Source organism: Pongo abelii, chromosome 15 (genome assembly GCF_028885655.2).
Source record: "Pongo abelii isolate AG06213 chromosome 15, NHGRI_mPonAbe1-v2.0_pri, whole genome shotgun sequence".
Classification (NCBI taxonomy): domain Eukaryota; kingdom Metazoa; phylum Chordata; class Mammalia; order Primates; family Hominidae; genus Pongo; species Pongo abelii.
The window spans coordinates 62,900,790-62,921,520 of NC_072000.2; the positions used below are offsets into that span (position 1 = coordinate 62,900,790).

General features: G+C 43.0%; 1 protein-coding gene across 1 annotated transcript; it reads right to left on the reverse strand.

Annotated features, from left to right (window-relative positions):
* Positions 1-5,511: 5,511 nt before the first annotated feature.
* Positions 5,512-7,322, reverse strand: LOC100438539 (transmembrane protein 98-like). Its single transcript, XM_054530693.1, has one exon. The coding sequence runs from the start codon at positions 7,320-7,322 to the stop codon at positions 6,720-6,722; it is 603 nt and encodes a 200-aa protein (XP_054386668.1). The 3' UTR covers positions 5,512-6,719.
* Between the last annotated feature and the right edge of the window lie 13,409 nt (positions 7,323-20,731).

A 20,731-nucleotide genomic window follows, 5' to 3' on the forward strand; every position in this document is an offset into this window, starting at 1 on the left:
AACTTTTAATTTTGACTGTAATAATTATATACTTTCTCTAAAAGATACCTGTAGACCTGTATGCCATCGAGTCAATTATAAATAACAGTGGAATAACTGAAAATTGCTTTGCTGTTGGGGGGCCTGGAAACTTTGACTAGTACTCTTAAATTCTACAAGCTGGCCTTGCCTTCAGGTTCTTAAAATCAGCCCAGTTCTCTCTTTCTCTTTCATATGAGTAAATGAGTTTTGGTGTCTTGAACTTCTGTTTCATCTGCACGTGCACTTTTCTTCTCTTCAAGCTTAGGGTTGAGATTTCATTCATTTCCCTCTACCACGACACTCCTCGTTCATGTGCTCATGCTCATTTTCCTCCTTTTCAATTCTTAGTTACTAGATTTGGGCTCTTATCCACTCTGCTTGTCTGAGGCTTGGTTTTTGGATCTGTAAAATGGAGCTAATATTACCTTCCCCCCCCACCCAAGCTATTGTGAAGATTAAATGAAATTATGTAGTTGTTAAGCTACATAAAAGGCCTCTCAACAAGTAATAATCATGAACAAAAACATTATAGAATGAGATTCTAAATATATTTATATTATTAATTTGCAAACAATGGGATGAGAGATGAAGCAGAAAAGGCAACTCAACTAAGATTGAGGAGTGTATGTGTATTCATATGGAATATCTTGCCCCAAATACATTTTCTGAGAATTTTCCTCTTAACTATATTGTTGCTGTGGAAGCAGTCACTGTGTGGCCGGTTCCTGGTCTGTAGGTAATTTTATCAAGGATGGACATCTGAACTAGACTAGGATAGTGAGTCTATTCCTTGGAATCTTTGGAATTCATAAGGAAGTTAAGGAAGTGGGTTGAGAAGGAAAGAGAGCCAAGCACAGTAGAGCAGCTAGAGTAGAGGAAAGAGGCAGCAAGGCTCCGGACAAGGCTTGAACCCCAGTTCCATCTGGTTCTGATGCCCGGCTATATTTCTGTCCCTGGGTTCCTTGAGGTACCCCTGTATCTTTGTAGTGATTATTCTCCCTTTTGCTTATACTAACTTGAGGTGAAGTTCTGTTGCTTGCAACTAAGGGCCCTAACTAATATAATGATCAACTAGATATAAAAATTTCTCAGGACCTCACGAGCAGGGTAAACTGAATTATCTATAAGGTCTCTGATTTCTGTGATTTTATTTAATTTTAATTTTAATTTTTTTTTTGAGATGGAGTCTGACTCTGTCACCCAGGCTGGAGTGCAATGGCACGATCTTGGCTCACTGCAACCTCTGCCTCCCAGGTTCAAGTGATTCTCCTGCCTCAGCCTCCCAAGTAGCTGGGATTATAGGCACCCATCATCATGGCCAGCTAATTTTTGTATTTTTGTAGAGTTGAGGTTTCACCATCTTGGGCAGGCTGGTCTTGAACTCCTCACCTCAGGTGATCCACCTGCCTCGGCCTCCCAAAGTGCTGGGATTACAGGCTTGAGCCACCGCACCCAGTCTTATTTTAATTTTTACATTTTTGAGACAGAGTCTTGCTATGTCACCTACTGGAGTGCAGTGGTGCCATCTTGGCTCATTCCAACCTCCACCTCCCGGGTTCAAGCGATTCTCCTGCTTCAGCCTCCCAAGTAGCTGGGATTGCAGGCATGGACCACCATGCCTGGTTAATTTTTGTATTTTTAGTAGAGACGGGGTTTCACCATGTTGGCCAGGCTGGTCTCGAACTCTTGACACTAAGTGATCCACTGGCCTCAGCCTCCCAAAGTGCTGGGATTACAGGTGTGAGCCACCATACCTGGCCTGATTTCTGTGATTTTAAATGTGTGTATGTGTGTGTGTGTGTGTGTGTGTGTGTGAAGAAAGTGATGGTAGGGTCTGGCCAATCACAAGGTTTTTTATCTGTTGCCAGATAAATGCAGAATAGACCACAAATGATAAATGAAACCAAAAAAGGTAATTTTATGGACGGCAAACAGTTTGACGGGGTTGCAAGCTGCATACATGCTATGGTTACATAAGTATTAGCAACACAGCTTTTGATTACTTTCCTCGAGTTACTTTTTAGCTCTAGATGTTTAGGAGCACTGTGTAAAGGTGGCAGAGAAAGGTTTCAAATAATCATTCTAGGAAAACGAGGAAATACAATTGGGAATTGGTAAGTCTGATTCTCCAGAGTGAGATGATGTTAGCGTCATATGATTGTCCCTGAACCCTGAATCTAGGATAGCTCTTTTCAAATAATTTCTGAGAGATGAGGGGTGTCCTGCCTTTGAAATGGGAAGGACAGATGCCCTGCAGCTGTCCCTTCAGAAGGAAATGTGCCAGGTGCAAGATGCCATATTGGCCTCTTGACGATGACTTATGAGCTCTGAGCTTCAATTACCATGAGCTTGATGGAGATGTCATTTGTCATTGTTTCAGGGGATGTGCTTTGAAATATTTTAAAAAATAAAACTCAACCTTATCTTATTAATTGTTTATTTTTAAGGGATCTTTGTGCTTATCACTTTAGATGGGTGACTTTTGTTGCCTTATCTATGCCTTGAAAGAATAGTTGACTCTCTGCCTTTTAGCTGGGGTTAGCTTTCATCTAGTCTAAATTAACTCAGTTTTGCTCCCTACTACACATGAAAAAGCCACTAATTTATCAATAAGTACTGTTATGTTCAGCTGATAGGGTGGAGCCAGCTGTCTATGGGGGTAATATTCTCTTCTCCCACAAGCTTTCTTGGGTAGTGGCTAAGAGCCCAGACTCTCACAGGACTGCCTGGGTTTAAATCCTAGCTCTGCCACTTATTTGTGTGACCTTAGACAAGTTACTTAATATATCCGTAGTTCCAAATTTATAATGTGAGGACAGTGACCTCAACTGAATGGGTAAATATATGTCAAGCACTTCAAACAGTGCCTGGCACATGGTAAATGCTATGCAAATGTTTGGTAAGTGACTTATTTCTCCATTAGAATAAATTTAAACATCAAGTCTTCTTCCTCCAACCAGAGATTGCCTAAAACCACACAAAGATAAAATTTGTTTGGTATCTGATGCTCTTGTAAGAATGGATCCTGGCTGGGCACGGTGGCTCACACCTGTAATCCCAGCACTTTGAGAGGTTGAGGTGGGTGGATCATGATGTCAGGAGTTTGAGACCAGCCTGACCAACATGGTGAAACACCGTCTCTACTAAAAATACAAAAATTAGCTGGGCATGGTGGTGTGCACCTGTAATCCCAGCTACTCTGGAGGCTGAGGCAGGAGAATCGCTTGAACCTGGGAGGTGGAGGTTGCAGTGAGCCGAGATCCTGCCATTGCACTCCAGCCTGGGTGACAGAGCGAGACTCTGTCTCAAAAAAAAAAAAAAAAGAATGGATCCTGAAGAGATAGACTGCAGAATGTAGTAAGGGAAGGAGGCCCCTTGAAAAAGGGAAGGGCTTTGAAACAGGAATCCTGTAGGACAGTTTAGCCACAGACCATCCTTGTCTGGCAACCTTCTACTTCCAAGCAAGGAGCAGCAGGGCAGGTTGCAAGATCTGCCTCTTCTTCCTAGTTCCTGCTGTCATCTCTCTGGAATCCTACAAGCCAGGGTTTCCCAGGGAAACTCCCAGTCAGAACTGTGATGCTTTTTCCACTACAATGGCTCAATTGTAGAGTGAGTTGGAAATAGGCAGACTTCTGATTCTTCACAGCATGTTGATAGAGAATAGGGTTCAGGTAAAAGAAATTACCAGTCATTTTTCGTTATCCAAGGTATCACTCACCCACTCCAAGGAACACGACTGCAGCAGCTGTGAGGATGCCAAGCATCAGGCCCCAAACCATCTGGCAGATCAGAAAGGGCATTTTCTGGCTTGGGGAAGCTGACATTCAGTAAATTGTTAGTGCTGGCTCCCACAGTGATCAGCCTAGCTTCAGGCAATGGCAAGTTATGGTGGGGAAAATGAAGCCTTGATATACAGGTTGCACAATCTTAAGAGTTTTTTTTGTTTGTTTGTTTGGTTTTTTTTTTGCATGGCATTTTCTTTCCGAAAAGGATGACTTGAGAAACTTTTGTATACATTGTCTTGTTACATTGGTGGGTGACGATTTTCTATGGGTCTCTCATGTTTCTGCATATCTTGTGAGCAAAGACACTGCCTACAGATAGTAGATATGTTGTCTTTTCAAGAATATGTGTTTAGAGATAAGCCTGAAGTTACTGCCTCCCTCTTGAGCAAAGGGCAGGCATGCTTTGAATCTAATCTAATAAAGATAGTATCTTTCTCTGAAGAAAAAGGCAGATATGCTGATGCTATCCATTGTGAAAATTGTGGGCTTCCTCAGCGCAGGATCCCTCTCCTGTGATGCAACCCATGATGTGTGCAGATATGTATCATTCTCTCTTTAGATGGTCTCAAAATTGGGAGTTGGGACTTGAGGACTGGCATAGATTTTTGACCTGCATTCTTTCTAAGCTTATTGAGGTTGTGGAGCATATTCATAGCATCAGCGATTCAAACAACTGAATGTAATTCTCAATGGTGCATTCTAGCTGTATAGATCCAAAATCTTTTTTTTTTCTGCCAGCTTCCTGCTGTATGTCGCCTACAATCTTTCTATTTCTGTTCAAAAATGGAATATTTTGGTCAAGTTTCAAGATTTAATATGGGCTGGGCGCGGTGGCTCACGCCTGTAATCCCAGCACTTTGGGAGGCTGAGGCAGGTGGATCACGAGGTCCGGAGATTGAGACCATCCTGGCTAACACGGTGAAACCCCGTCTCTACTAAAAATACAAAAATTAGCCGGGCGTGGTGGAGTGCGCCTGTAGTCTCAGCTACTCGGGAGGCTGAGGCAGGAGAATGGTGGGTGAACCCGGGAGGTGGAGGTTGCAGTGAGCCGAGATCATGCCACTGCACTCCAGCCTGGGTGACAGAGTGAGACTCCGTCTCTAAAAAAAAAAAAAAAAAAAAAAAGATTTAATAGGATAACTTGTACATTATTATGTCTTTCCTATAAAAAAATCTACTTCCCTTCCCCAAGATCCATCCTGGTTTTACTTTTCTCCCCCTCCAAGAAAGAGTTCAGCCTTTCTAAGTTTCCATTCCTGGACAACAGTTCCGCATTTGCTTAGTTCCATAAGTAGTAAGTAACTGAATAGGGCCTTTTTAATCCTATCCAAGGTCTGTCTGAATCCAAATCTTATGTGCTTTCTGCTATATCGTTCTGCCTTTCCATAATGAAAAGAGCAACCACAAATATTTATTGAAGATTCATTCTGGCCAGGCACTGAAATAAGAGCTTCACTTGTATTCTCTTCCCTGATCCTTACAACAATTCCATTGGGGTAGATTCTGTTATTATCATTTTCATACAGATGAAAAAACTAAGGCTTAGAAAGTTATCTACTGTGTGCTAAGACAGCTAGTAACTGATGGGGATGAATGGGAACTCAAGTCTGTCTTCTTAACAACCAGGCTGCATTGCCTCCCAGGAAGGTCCTGCCCAATTGGTATCCGAATAACATGTAAATGAAGGATGCTTTATTGAAATGAATTATACTGAAGGAGGCTTTATTGAAATGAATTCTACTACCCACAAAATATTCATTTTAGGTTTTAAAGGTGTCCTAAAGCTAATTGCAATGAACTGAAAATTACATAGTCTTGATTCTCTATTGTGAAGAATCTTCAAGAAGAAACGGTTATACTCCTTATTAAATTTTTCAGACTTGCTGTCTTGGCATTTAATAATTTATATCAGTTAATATATTTTCCCTCTACTAATGATGACTATTGAGTAATTTATTCATCTTGGTTTGGTCATATTGAAACTACGTTGCTTTTATAGTGGTGATAATAGTAGAATAAAATAATTAAATCATAATACAACTGGGCATCTATTTTCTCATTTATACCAGTGCCAGGTATAAATGACTATCAAATCGCCCATCAACTAAGAATGATTTTTAAAATCTCTTTGTTTGCTTGCTTGCACAAGCTTTGTATTGCATGGTATTATTTTTCTTTTTTCTTTTTTTTGGAAACGTAAGTATAAATTTACTATCCACCTAGTGGTAGCTAGGTAAAATTGCAGGCATAATGATAAAAAAGAAATAATCAACTTTGTAGTTCTCAGCTTCAAACCCAGACCTGTAAGGGGGAGGACAGACTCAAACGTCTCAGGGACCAGGCAGATAATACAAATAAATGAAATAGGACAGGCGAGAGAGTACAAGTCTTGCCAAAAGGAGCAACCCCTATTTAGCTTCAATTGATTTCCTTTTCTGAAAAGCAGATCAGAATTGCCATACGTTCTGACTGATCAAGAGAGGCCAGAAATTCTAATTTTAATGTGAAACCTCTTGATTTCTTAGATGGTGGTTCAGTTTTCTTGAAAACACTAGGAGCTAAATGAAGCTGAAAGTCCACCAGTTTTCAATGCTCCTCTGTGCAGAGTGAATGGCATCTCCTCTAACTGTAGTATTAGACTGCCACTCATAAGCCACAATTTGCAATTGCAACAGAGGCACAAACTGACAGAGATCTCCTGCTTTACTATGCACACACAGCTGAACTCTTGAGCCGTGGAGAACAACTAATTCTACAGGAAAAAGTGGAAGGCTAATCTGAGCTACCCAGTGATGGCGGCAGGGGTCTTCAGTACTAGCTGCTGGTCCGTAGGCGCTAAATTGCAGACTGCTCCTGCAGGAAGCCTTCGGGGCCTGGGAGGCCTTTATCTGGCTCAAAAGCTAGGGCTGCTTCTCAAAGGACTTTCAAATGCTCCTCAGCAGCTGACAGTGACCGGTCAATCCACTCCAGGCCCCCCGTCAGATGGAAGGCATTCCTTGTCACCAGCACCAGGTGACTGACAGACAGGAGCAGGGCAGTCGTCCCTGTGTCCAGGAGCTTGGGGTCCAACGGAGGGTACATCGACTTCACAACATCATCTACCCTGGGGCTGTTCCTCTTGGCCACCACAATGATGTCGCTGACAATGGCTGAAGTCTTCATCTTGGCCCCAGAGCCCATTGTCATGGCAACAAGCTTCTCTGTCAGAGTGTGACAAATCTTCAAGATGGCAATGCAGTGGGACATGAGACCCGAGGCATCTTTGATCCAGTCTTTGTTCTCCAGAATGGCCTCAATGTGGGGGTTGATGATAACAACATCATCCAGTTCTAACTCAGAGGGCCCAGACTGGGTCACCATGGCACCGATGAGGTCCACAATGGGCTTAGAATCATAGCGCTGCCGCAGGTCTTGGGGCTGGTAGTAGCGCTGCCTGCAAACCAGCACCAAGGCTGCAAACGAAGCCAGAAAGATGGTGGCCAGGACACCTATGGCAACAATCACTACGGTCTCCATGCTTCCGGGGAGCTCCTGACTCAGTCCCGTTCACATCCTCCTCATGGGCTAAGGCTGCTGGAAGTGGCAAACTGGGGGAAGAGGATGGCAGGAGCTAGGTTCCTCCACGACACCTCCAGAGACCTGAGGGCCTTAAGCTGCAGCTCCGGGGCACATCCCGCTGCGCTCCCATGACGGCCCCGCCGATGGCAAAGTCAGCGGTATTATTTTCTTTAATTCCTTTGTTAGAGCTCTTAAATTTCATCCCGTAAATGGTACATTATTTGAGCTTTTTCTGAATAATATTTATGAACCATTATTCCAGACAAAGGAAAGAAAGCCTTACCAAGGCCCATTAGATGCTTCGCAGTGTTCCAGAGGCAGCACAGTAGGCAAAAAAGAATTGTGGTGGGTTAAATATGGGTCCAAGCTCAGTGTCTCTATTTACCATTGGAGTGATTTTGGTGAATTTCTTAATCCCTATAAGCCTCAGTTTTTCACCTATGAAATGGGATAATATTATCTAGCCTATAGAGTCTTTGTGAGCATTAGAAATAATGCTAAATATATCTGAGCTAAGAGTCTAATTAGCAGGAAAACCTCAATGTATAAGAAATAATATGTATAAGTTAACTGGCATGTATTAGGTGCTCAAGAAGCTGAACAATAATCACTGTTGTTTCTCAGATAATTATTATCACTACTATTAATCCCTCATTGTTTATTAATGCCCCTATATCTCTATGGATCTATTTAGATGTATAGACATGAGGTCTTACTAACTAAATGATAATCATAGAAATATTCCTTGTTATTACATTTTTTTCAAGAAAATTTAAGTATTTTTCTAGCTTTCTACTTTCATGAAAGTTAAATTAATGTTCTCTGGGTGCAAATACATATTCAACCATAAGTAGATATTTCTTACCAAGCATTTAATTCATTAAATTTCAACTTTAAACATTAAAGATTTCAAACTGTAAACATTAATTTCAAACTTTAAACATTAATAAATTTGACCATAAACCTCTCTTAATTTGAAAATTTTGAACCTTGAGGCATTAATGTACATTTTCTTGGTCCTGTCACCAGCTGAGATGCCTAGCTTCCTCTATGGCATATGACTACTGTATTTCTATGGCAACTGCTTTAGCATTTTGCAGGGGTCAAAAGAACCCATTCTGATATGTTAAAGGCAAAAAACAGCAATAGTCATTTAACATCAATTTTAGTCTTATCTGTAATGTTTCCCTTCTATTCAAACACTTCCTTCAATTAACTCCATACTAGATTTTGAAAACAAGTCGTTTTCCTTGTTTCATTTTATTCCCTTTTCTTAGAAAGTCACCTCTCTTCTTTTCCCTTATTGAAATTCTATCCACCTTTGCAGGGAGAGCTACAATGTCATTTTCCTGGAGGCCCATCCCACTATTACACAAGACAGGTTTCCTACCTTTGTAACATTGAGGTTTTCCTGCTAATTAGACTCTTAGCTAAGATATATTTAGATTGATGAGTCATTTGTGCACTTTGTTCTTCCAGAGAAAAACATTGTTGTCTGCATGTCTTTATGTGTGCATAGTGCGTGAGAGAGTCCTTTACAATCATAAATGCTCAATCTAACTTAATTGAAAGAATAAATAAATAATGAATGATTTGTTTGGAAATTAAACAAACACTGGCTGGGGTAGCAGGGAAGCTATAAAAAGCTAGGCTGGAGACCTAGTCTGGTTGCCTGTTACATGTGTGGCTTGGGAAAATAATTTAACCTCTCTGAACTCAGTTTCTTCATCTGTAAAAACATAAGTGATCCTGCATCCGTCCTTTCCCTGTATGCTTATGGGATAGTTGTGGAACCAAATAAAGAAATTCATGCACATTATAAATGCTAACCTGAGGTATTAAGTTCCTAGACAGCTGGACAACTCAGCTGACATTAGATACTTTTAATAGCCAACTTTACAGGCTATTATCTCACCCCATTAAGAATATGTTATCAAGCTGTCTTGATATTACATAGCAAAGATGATTCATTTACTCCCTCATCTGTTTTTCTGTTCATCCATTCATTCACTAAAATTTATTGAGTACCTACTACATACCAGGTATCATGCTAGGCACTCGGGCTGTGAACATGACAAGACAGATGTAGTCCCCTGCTCTGAAGAACATTACATTCTTGTAAGGGAGCACTGAAATAGGTCTACAAACAACTGAGCCCACAAATAAGATAATTTTAGATGAGGATAAGTGCCAGAAAGCAAATAAAACAAGTTAGTGTGCTAGGAAGTAAGTAGGCATGGGCATCATTGGAGTGGTCAAGAAAAGCCTTTCTGGAGGGACAAGAATGAAGAGAAGGGACAAGCTCTGCAAAGCAGGGACAGCAAGTGCAAATGCTCTGAGGTGGGACCAGGCTGAGGTTGATCAAACAGCCGAAAGACCAGTGGGCTGAAGCAAAATGACCCAAGGAGAATGGAGGCATTCGCTGAGGGAAAGGTGGTTTATATGCACATAAAGACTCAGACAGAGAAAAGCAATATATTTTCTTTGGCAATAAAGATCAAGGAGTTTAAAACTGGTTTAATTCTTGTGAAAAGATAGCTCATTGGATAATATGTTAAGGTATTTACAATTATATAACCATACCGTTAGGGAGTTTTGAGATTTACTATTTTTAAAAATCATTTTAATGTTAATAAAAGCAAAGGGATCTTAACATTGTCCGTGGTTGTTGATATTTTACCAGAATACTATTTTTTCCTTCCTGTAAGTTGTTACTATTATTATTTTGGTGATTTGTTGCACCTTTTGCTGTCATTTATTGTAACCAATATTTAGTGGAAAGTCTGAATTAAAATATTTTAAAAATATATTTAATTGTATTGCATTCACAATATTTTTCTAGTAGGAAAGTAGGAAGTGTTAGGTTCTTTGTAGGTACTACCTGAAGGGGGAAAAAATTAGTCCCTCATGGAGTCCTCATGGAGTCCTCATGGAGTATACACACACACACACACACACACAAACACATACACACACAGTTTTTAACTGTGATAAATGCTGAGAAAGAGGTTATGTGCTATCATGCTCTTTTTTTTTTTTTTTTTTTGAGATGGCGTCTCACTCTGTCACCCAGGCTGGAGTGCAATGGCGCGATCTTGGCTCACTGCAACCTCCGCCTCCCGGGTTCAAGCCATTCTCCTGCCTCAGCCTTCCGAGTAGCTGGGATTACAGGCGCCTGCCACCATGCCCAGCTAATTTTTTTAATTTTTATTTTCAGTAGAGACAGGGTTTCACCATCTTGGCCAGGCTGGTCTGGAACTCCTGACCTCATGATCCACCTGCCTCAGCCTCCCAAAGTGCTAGGATTACAGGCGTGAGCCACGGTGCCCGGTCCTATCATGCTAATTCTTAACAGCAGGAATTTACCAAGTAAGAAGGTCAGGGTTAACCTAGTCAAGATTATGAACTATCAGTCCTACTTTAATCACAATTAGAATGGGCTGTAATAAGTTTTTATCCCCACTGTAGCTTTACCTTTCCTTAGAGATAAATTGAATGTAAATATATATTAAAGTGCTTCAAGTCAGTTTTGTCTCTTAAGTATATATTTTTTTTCTTTGTAATCTGCTTTTACTTTTAATTTGAACATCAAACCAATATCCTCTTCCCCACCCTTTTTCATATTCACAGAAGAGGAGTCAGCCCTGTTGCTGACACTAATTAATGATCACTCATATTTGGTTGGCAGAGAGATTTATCCCATGTCCTGTGAGTTCTCTTCTCCCTTTTTTGCACTCTGTACCCTAGACATCTGGGCCACAATTGCCAGAAGCCTCTGAGTGCTCCATCTCACTTTCCTCCCTCCAAGCCTCCCCATGTGTCATCTCTCCGGTCATAGTGGTGTCCCAACCAGTGGTTCCTGCAGTTTCCTGACACTGAAACCTGCTCAGCCAGACGGCACAACTCCCTCCAGGCAGCAACTCTATGCCAGGCATCGGACTTCCAGGCTCATAAACGTGGAATCTGTCAGGCTGAGAACATAGTTGCTCCAGCCCATTATTAGCCGGTAGAAAGCTTATAAAAAAGGACTTTATAAACCAAGGCACGAGTAAATAATTTCATGAGCAAGGCTGCAGTGTGGCAGTTCTTGGTTTAAAGCTGAAAGCCTTTCTAATGTGTTGCCAGAGGATTAAATGCTATCACCATGTTTCAGGCAGTGATTTTTATTGCATGTTTCATTCAGGATTTGGCACTGGAAAAGAAGGAATTCTGCACACATCAAATTGAAATTAGAAGGCAGTGCGTTGCTATTTGAAGCAGGGATGCTATTGTTTTGAGGACATTATCTTCTGTTTAGGTGATTCCCATCTTGTGCACACTCTCTCTATTTTTCAACAGATATTTACCATTTTTCATTTCTTGATAAATCCTTTCTGTAATGCCTGGTACTTTTCAAAATTATTCTTCAAATAGACAAATAGAATCATTTCTGACAAACAGAATGATATGTTGCTTAACGATGGGGCTGTGTTCTGAGAAATGCTTCATTAGGTGATTTTGTCCTTGTGCAATTATTGTAGGGCGTACTTACACAAACCTAGATGGTTTAGCCTCCTGCACACCTAGACTATAGGGCATGACCTATTGCTCCTAGGCTACAAACCTGTACAGGATGTTACTATACTGAATACTATAGGCAATTATGACACAATGGTGAGCATTTGTGTATCTAAACAAATCTAAGCATACAAAAAGCACAGTAAAAATATGGTATTATAATCATATGGGACCACTTGTGGTCCATTGTTGACTGAAACGTTATGTGGTGCATGACTGTAAGGTGGTCTGTTTGCAGTATCAGAAGAGAAACAGCTTGTGTAGCACTCATAGAAAATCAGGGATTAAAATAGGCAGAGCAAAAAACGAGGGCCTCACCTCTCTTACTTAAAAAAAAAAAAAAAGCAGGTCATTGGGCACAAGGTTATGGCTTTGGATTGGGCACCTTGGGTTAGAGTGAGACTTGAGGGTCTGAGTCTCAATTAAAAGTTGTTTCACGTCCTGGTTGATCAGGCTCTTTGTGAGTATAGGCCACACGCTACTCTACCTCTGGGATGGCAAACAGGAGCACCCAAACTCCCTTCAATCAGCTCCCTTTCCTTTTCTACCATTTTCTATCTTCGTTTCTTCCCTTTAATAAGGGAAGCAAAGCTTTTTCTTTTAATGACTGCCACCAAGAGCTCCTCTTTGCAAGGTAACTTTGTTGTGAAAAGGTGCACAACATTGATAAAGATAGTTATGGGCAGGCGAGACACTAGGACGTGGAGTAGGCTGGTTCCAATGCCCCATTAAGGATGGCAAGGCAGCTCCGCACAAAACTAAGAGAGCAAGGGCTCTAGACAGGGTGGGGAGGGAAGCACGAAGCAGAGGGCCCTGAGGCTGGGATTGTGGAGTGAGGAACCCATGGTACTCTGGAGGTGGAGGTGAGAGGTGACAGCGTGCTGGCAGCCCCCTCTCACTCTCAGCGCCTCCTCGGCCTGGGCGCCCACTCTGGCCGTGTTTGAGGAGGCCTTCAGCCCGCCGCTGCACTATGGGAGCCCCACTCTGGGTTGGCTGAGGTCGGAGCCCGCTCCCTGTGCTTGCAGGGACATGTGGAGGAAGAGGCGCGGGCGGGAAGGGCAGAGCTTGGGGGCCAGCGTGAGTTCCGGGTGGGCGTGGGCGTGGGCTCCGTGGCCACCCACTGGGAGCGGCCAGCTGGCGCCACCAGCCTGGGGCAGTGAGGAGCTTAGCACCTGGGCCAGCAGCTGCGGAGGGTGCGCTGGGTTCCCCAGCAGTGCTGCCCGCCAGCGCTGCGCTCGAAATTTCACCGGGCCTCAGCTGCTTCCCGGCAGGGCAGGGCTCCGGACCTGCAGCCTGCCATGCCCGGCAGGGCAGGGCTCCGGACCTGCAGCCTGCCATGCCCGAGCCTCCCTTCACAGCTGTGGGCTCCTGTGCCGCCGGACAAGTGTCGCCCCCTGCTCCGCGGGGCCTGGTCCCATCCACCGCCCAAGGGCTGAGGAGCGCGGGGCACATGGCAAGGGACTGGCAGGCAGCTCTGCCTGCAGCTACAGGGCAGGATCCACTAGGTGAAGCCAGCTGGACTCCTAGAGTATAGTGGGGACTTGGAGAACCTTTATGTCTAGCTAAAGGATTGTAAATATACCAATCAGCACTCTGTGTCTAGTTCAAGATTTGTAAATACACCAATCAGCACTGTGTCTAGCTCAAGGTTTGTAAACACACCAATCAGCACCCTGTGTCTAGCTCAAGGTTTGTAAATGCACCAATCAGTGCTCTGTGGGGACTTGGAGAACTTTTGTGTCTAGCTCAGGGATTGTAAACACACAAATCAACACCCTGTCAAAACGGACCAATCATCTCTCTGTAAAATAGACCAATCAGCTCTCTGTAAACATGGACGCATCAGCAGGATGTGGGTGGGGCCGGATAAGGGAATAAAAGCAGACTGCCCCAGCCAGCAGGGGCAACCTACTGGGGTGCCCTTTGACATTGTGGAAGCTTTGTTCTTTCACTCTTTGCAATAAATCTTGCTGCTGCTCACTCTTTGGGTCCGCACTGCCTTTATGAGCTGTAACACTCACCGTGAAGGTCTGCAGCTTCACTCCTGAGGCCAGTGAGAGCACGAACTCACAGGGAGGAATGAACAACTCCAGATGGGAAGAACGAACAACTCCAGACGTGCTGCCTTAAGAGCTATACCACTCACCACGAAGGTCTGCAGCTTCACTCCTGAAGCCAGTGAGACCACAAGCCCGCCAGAAAGAAGAAACTCAGAACACGTCCGAACATCAGAAGGAACAAACTCCAGACACACCACCTTTAAGAGCTGTAACACTCACTGCGAGTGTCCGTGGCTTCATTCTTTAAGTCAGTGAGACCAAGAACCCACCAATTCTGGACACAGAGGGACTGAGATATACTTAACAGTAGTAATACGTATTTTTCTATTTGCATTTCTGAGATGTAAATGCCCCCTCCAACTCCCTTTAAACTCCTTTAGTAGGGAGGACAGTGCTGATGAGCTCCTGCCTAAGGATGGGTGGGCCTAAGGAGGGTCTGAGTTTCCTGTATATGTATTATAGAACAGCCATAGCCAGCCTTGCAGCAGCAGGTGGTCAGGAGACCATCACAAGAGTTAGGCCCTTCAGGGGTTTGAGGAAATCTCGAGGCTGGGCTCTGGACTGCCCTAAGCCATGAAATCTGGAGATTTGAGCCAATTTTCCCTAGGTCTCCAAACATCAGCAGAACCTACTATTAACTTTGGGTTATAACAGATTTTCAATAGGCCTATACTACAGTACTTTGTAACAAGTAATATGAAAATGAATGTTAGTGATGTGGTTTGCAAAGATCCTGGCTTGCGGCCAAAACGTGCAAGGCAAAAGAAGGCAAAAATGTGCATAGTGCAAATAGGTAATTAACAGAATTTTTAAAAAATCCAATTGTCTGGTTCGTGGTAGAATAAAATGCCACTGTATTCTGTTTATAGGAGCATGTTTAATTGGCAAATATTAGAATCCATGGAATATCAGTCAGAGAAAATCCAGTTAAAACTCTTCATGGGCTCATGCTCTAGCAACATTCTTAGGAAAAAGGCTTTTAGAAAAATATTATATTTTTTATTTCTCATATGTTTAGGGAACATTTTTTTGCATATTACTTCTTTCTGGGATTTTATCCTGGGACTCTTCCTACCACCCTTTGCTCTTCTCTCCGTTACATACGTGTAGGCTGCACTTTGCCTGTGAAAAGCCATGGTAGGTGGCTGCCCCACTGCAGCAGCTTGGGGTTCTCCTCCAGACGCCATCCTCCAGTGGTTGCATGGATGTCCTGCAGAGCTCTCCCAGCTCCCTTCATGGTGGGCCTCACCTCCTCCCCAGAGGACCTCAATGAACTCTTCACTTCAGAGCTTGTCATTCTTCTTATCCAGCTTCTCCACATAGGCAGAGGCCTATGTGCAGAAAGTTCAGAATAGCCCAAAGCTGATTTTCCTCCAATATGTAGGTAATAGGAGTCCAGAGTGTGTAACTGTTTGAAAGAACTTTCTTCCATTCTGTTTAGAAAGGCATTTACTGTTAGCACAGAGAAGTGGCTTTGTCTTTCTCTGTTGGCCTGAGTGAAAAAGAATGCAAGGTGTGTACTTGTGTGTGTGAGAGTGTGTATGAATGTACTTGTGAGTGTGTGCCTGTGTCTGGGTGGGGAAAAATAATAGAAAAGGAAGGGAAACCTAATGACTTAACTCAATAGTGAGCAATCATTTTACATTCAGGACAATTAGGAAGCATACTGTATAACATTGTCTTTTGCATCAATACATTCATTATTTACACTAGTACTTCAAACGTTTATTACTTTGTCACTAAAAGTTTTCATTTTGGGAGGTGAATTGTCAAAGTGACCTAAATATACAAACTGCAGAATTTGATGGTTATGCCATGTCTTTGAATACTTACTGTATCTTTAAAAGCAGTGGAGCTGAGGCGAGGGATTTGTGGAATTTGAGAGTGAGGCTGTGAATTTGCACCAACAGATCAGGGAGTGATGCTTTGGTGCCCAGGAAGCTGGAGGACAGAAGCTGTTAGCTCAGAGACTACTGAAACAAGAATGGATTTTAAATGCTCTGTGAATACCTGTCCTTACTTTCTGCCCTTATAGTCTGTACCATTTGGGCTTCTTGGTTGCAAGCAACAGACACTGGCTCTAATGAATTTAAACAAAAAGGGAATTTGTTATAAGGATATTTTCAATGGGAAGCTGAAGAACAAGCTTGGAGAGTAGGAAGCAATGTCTACTCAAAACCCAGGCAATGGAACCATAGCATCCCAGGTCCCACTGCAGACAGGCCACTCTACACTCCATCTGCATACCTGTGAGAAGTGTGACCCACAACCATTCCCTGCTTTCCTCTCATACTCAGGACCACAGTTCTGGGAGGGTGTACCCTTGGCTGAGCCTAACTCAGGGCTGCCCTTCCTCCCCCAGAATGCTGCACAGGGGTAGGGGAGGGAGAAGCCTCATCCCTTTGGCATTCATGGTGTAGTGGATGGTGATTTCCTTTGTCTCTAAGACCATGCAAAATGAGGGCTTTCCAATAAAGAGAGACTGACATGCAAACACGAAGTTGGTAGGAAGTTGAAGGCTGTCCAACTAAAAAGTGATTCAAGTTCATCACATGCTCCATAACTTAGCCAGAAGGGACTGGGATACTGAAGCATGTCCTTATAGGTTTCTTCCTGTTTGGGGTTTCCTCTCTCTTCCTACTCCAGGCTCAGCTACAAATGTCACATTGAGAGGTGACAACGTGTTAGCAGCCCTCGCTCGCTCTCAGTGCCTCCTCGGCCTCGGAGTCCGCTCTGGCCACGCCTGAGGAGCCCTTCAGCCTGCCGCTGCACTGTGGGAGCCCCTCTATGGGCTGGTCGAGGCCAGAGCCGGCTCACTGTGCTTACGGGGAAGTGTGGAGGGAGAGGCACGGGCAGGAACCAGGCTTGGCGGGCCCCGCACTCCAAGCGGCCAGCCGGCACCACCAGCCCCAGACAGTGAGAGGCTTAGCACCCGGGCCAGCAGCCGCGGAGGGCGCGCCAGGTCCCCCCGCACTGCTGGAGTGCGCACTGCCAGGGCGCACACTGCGAGGGCGCGTGCGCCACGCTTGAATTCTCGCCAGGCTTCAGCTGCCTCCCCGCAGGGCAGGGCTTGGAACCTGCAGCCCACCATGCCCGATTCCCACGTGGAACCCTGCCTCCCTGACGGGCGCAGCCCTCTGCTTCGCAGCACCTGGTCCCATGGACAGCCCAAGCACTGAGGTGTGCGGGTGCACCGTGCAGGACTGGTGGGCAGCTCCGCCCGGGGCCCCAGCACAGAATCCACTAAGTGAAGCCAGCTGGGCTCTTGAGTCTGGTGGGGACTTGGAGAACTTTTATGTCTAACTAGAGGTTTGTAAATGCACCAATCAGCACTCTGTGTCTAGCCAAAGGTTTGTAAACGCACCAATCAGCACCCTGTCAAAACGGACCAATGAGCCCTCTGTAAAATGGACCAATCAGCAGGATGTGGGTGGGGCCAGATAAGGGAATAAAAGCAGGCTGCCTGAACCAGCGGCGGCAACCTGCTGGGGTACTCTTCTGCAGTATGGAAACTTTGTTATTTTGCCCACTGCACTAAATCTTGCTGCTGCTCACTCTTTGGGTCTGTGCTGCCTTTATGAGCTGTAACACTCACTGCAAAGGTCGGCAGCTTCAGTCCTGAAGCCAGCGAGACCACGAACCCACCAGGAAGGACGAACAACTCCAGACGCAGCACCTTTAAGAGCTGTAACACTCACCGCGAAGGTCTGCAGCTTCACTTCTGGAGTCAGCGAGACCAGGAACCCACCAGAAGGAAGAAACTCTGGACGCATCTGAATATCTGAAGGCACAAACTCCGGACACACCATCTTTAAGAACTGTAACACTCACCACGAGGGTCCACGGCTTCATTCTTGAAGTCAGCGAGATCAAGAACCCACCAATATTGGACACAACATTTCTGGAGCAGCTGACTAGATGAGAGCATAGGAATAAAAGACTGGTTTCTCTAAAATAAGAATAGCAACACCCATCTGCCTGTGTTGCTGTGAGGATTAAATAGGCTACTTGTAAGGTGCCTCGTACTGTGCCTGGCATGGAGCAGCGTCCTCAGCAGATATTAGGTGGTGGCCCTCACTGTGCTGTTTCCCCAAGGGCAGTGGGCGAGTGGGATGAGCCAGTTGTCATTTTATTTATTCAACTAATATACCAGTATTATTGAGTGCCATTGCTCTTATTTTCCTCAAGGACTGGTGAAGACATTGTCCAGGAATGTTACTACCTACATTAGGTGTGCAACCTTAGGCAAGTTTTTCAGTTTCTGTGAGAATCCATGTGAATGGCTGTAAAGGGGTGATGGTAATCATACCTATATCAAAGAATTTTTCTAAGCCGTAAATGAGATAATCCATGTAAAGTACTTAGCATAGGGCCTGGCAACAGGAAATACGTGGTACCTGTTAATTATTAATAAGAACATGAAGAGGTTAAAACACTTTTCTTGAATCCACTTATATATTCAACCTCTTCTACCAAAGAGTGGTATATACTTCATGAGCTCACCACAAGCTCTTTGTTCTAAATGTAGCTTATTTTCTAAGGATCCAAGAAGCCACCATATAGCCCTGGAGCTGGAAGAACATCATGGATGTTACAGTTCATCCTCTTTGTTGTACAAAGGAAGAGATGGGGGCTGGCTGGTGGCAGATTTGCTGACTCTCCATGTGGTGCTCCATCCCAGTTGCAATAGACTTACTTTCTATTTCTTTTCTTTTTTCTTTTTTTTTTTTGAGACGGAGTCTCGCTCCATTACGCAAGGTGGAGTGTAGTGGTGCGATCTCGGCTCACTGCAACCTCCACTTCCTGGGTTCAAGCAATTCTTCTGTCTCAGCTTCCTGAGTAGCAGGGACTACAGGTGCCTGCCACCACGCCCGGCTAATTTTTGTATTTTTAGTAGGGATGGTGTTTCCCCTTGTTGGTCAGGCTGGTCTCAAACTCCTGACCTCAGGTGATCCACCCACCTCACCCTCTCAAAGTGCTGGGATTACAGGTGTGAGCCACCACTCCCAGCCTTATTTTCTATTTCTACCCACCTCAATTAAAGTAAAAAAATCAGATGTTGGTCAGGCAGAGTTCAGTTACCACAGGGTACTGCTATTTTACTACTTCTCTTCCTGCTGGCATTGATGGAAGTGGTCAGGCCATGTAGTTAGGTAAGGCCTGTCAATCTCACCTTATCTAATCATTTCCATCTACTCATTGCAGACTGCCATAAGAAATGGAAATGGTACTGGGAGGCTTTGGCTGTCTTTTAATTCCTATCACCCTTGAAGTGGTTACTTAATATTCTGTCTATTATTCCTTGTACAGTCTCTTTGGCATTACAAATTGCCTTATTTTCTCATGGAATTAAATTACTTTCAAATGATTTTTCTCATACTATGGTAGCTTGCATTTTTCTAAGCTGACTCTAGTTTATAATTTTCCGGCATTAGATCCAATCCCTTCATCTTTGTGTATCTGAACACAATTTTTGCCTATTCAAAACAGAACTTCCACTAATATCAATAACCTAATGTTCACTCTCTATTCCAAGTCATTTACAAAATTTTTATTGGGACCAGAGAGAATAGACCTTGTGCCAAATATATTGTCTGAATTGGATACTGAGCCATTTATCAATTTCCTTTGTTTAAAAAATAAGTTAGCTATTTTAAAATTTATTTGATAATGTTTTTTCCAAGCTAATTTAAATTTACTTTAGATAATGTTTTATTAAATACTGTATCAGATGATTTATTAATTCCTTCCCTCATGTAATTCTGCATTATTTCCTAAACAAATTATTTTTATAATTTTGCCAAGAGCAGCTATGTTATTTTATTTGAAACAACTTGTTTAAATAAATGCTTGGCATTGCTTTTCTATTGCTTGGGATTTTAAAATTACTTTTCCTGAACATAATTGCTTTAAATTAAGAATTGCACTTCTGTTGAAATTTTGAAGGTTATAGTTTTGATTTTTCTTACGCTTTTAAAAAATAGGTGAGCTGAGTAACTCCCTTTAATCAAGAATTTATAAGTTACAAACATTCATATTTTCCATACCAAATAAAAAGATAATTCTTTACAAATCGACGTTTCTGTAGAGACAGCGATTTTTTTTCAGTGATATTCTTTTGGACTTTAGGAACAGAGAGTTTTTGTTATTGTTGCAATTTTTAAAACTCTTCTTCAATATACTTCAAATTATCACTCTTCAATGTTATTTTTAAAGACAGATTTGAATGCCACTAAGCTTCATGTACAAGCTTTTAAAAAAATGTCATTCGTTTCATACCTGCACTCATTTATGTTGTGTATATTCTCTGTAATTCCTATTTTCTTATCTATTCATTTAAGCTAGGATTTCCCAGGTGGCTCTTGTCAATGTGAGTCTTAATGTAATCACCAAGGCAGAATTTCTTTGGGTTTATTTTTGTGCTCTCTAGCTCAAAATTGCCCTTCATATAATTTGGACTTTTTGATGCCAACTGATGGGCTGTCATTAGTTTAATGTGTCCATTCGTACAACGTTGTGAGGCCTACACCATTTACATAGTCAATCTTATTTCTCTGTCCCTGGGGTTAAATCAGTATCTACTGTAATTTCCTTTCCCCGTTTTTAACTACATACTATTTTATTGGACTACAGATTACTTTTTTCCAGAATTTATCCAAATATGATATTAAAAATCTTTCCTATATGCTATGCTATGTTTCAACATCTTTCCATTACCTTTAAGTTCAATATTGATCAATTAGCAACATA

Excerpts from the sequence above, each read along its gene's own strand:
- LOC100438539 (XM_054530693.1), bottom strand. The coding sequence starts at position 7,322 with ATGGAGACCGTAGTGATTGTTGCCATAGGTGTCCTGGCCACCATCTTT.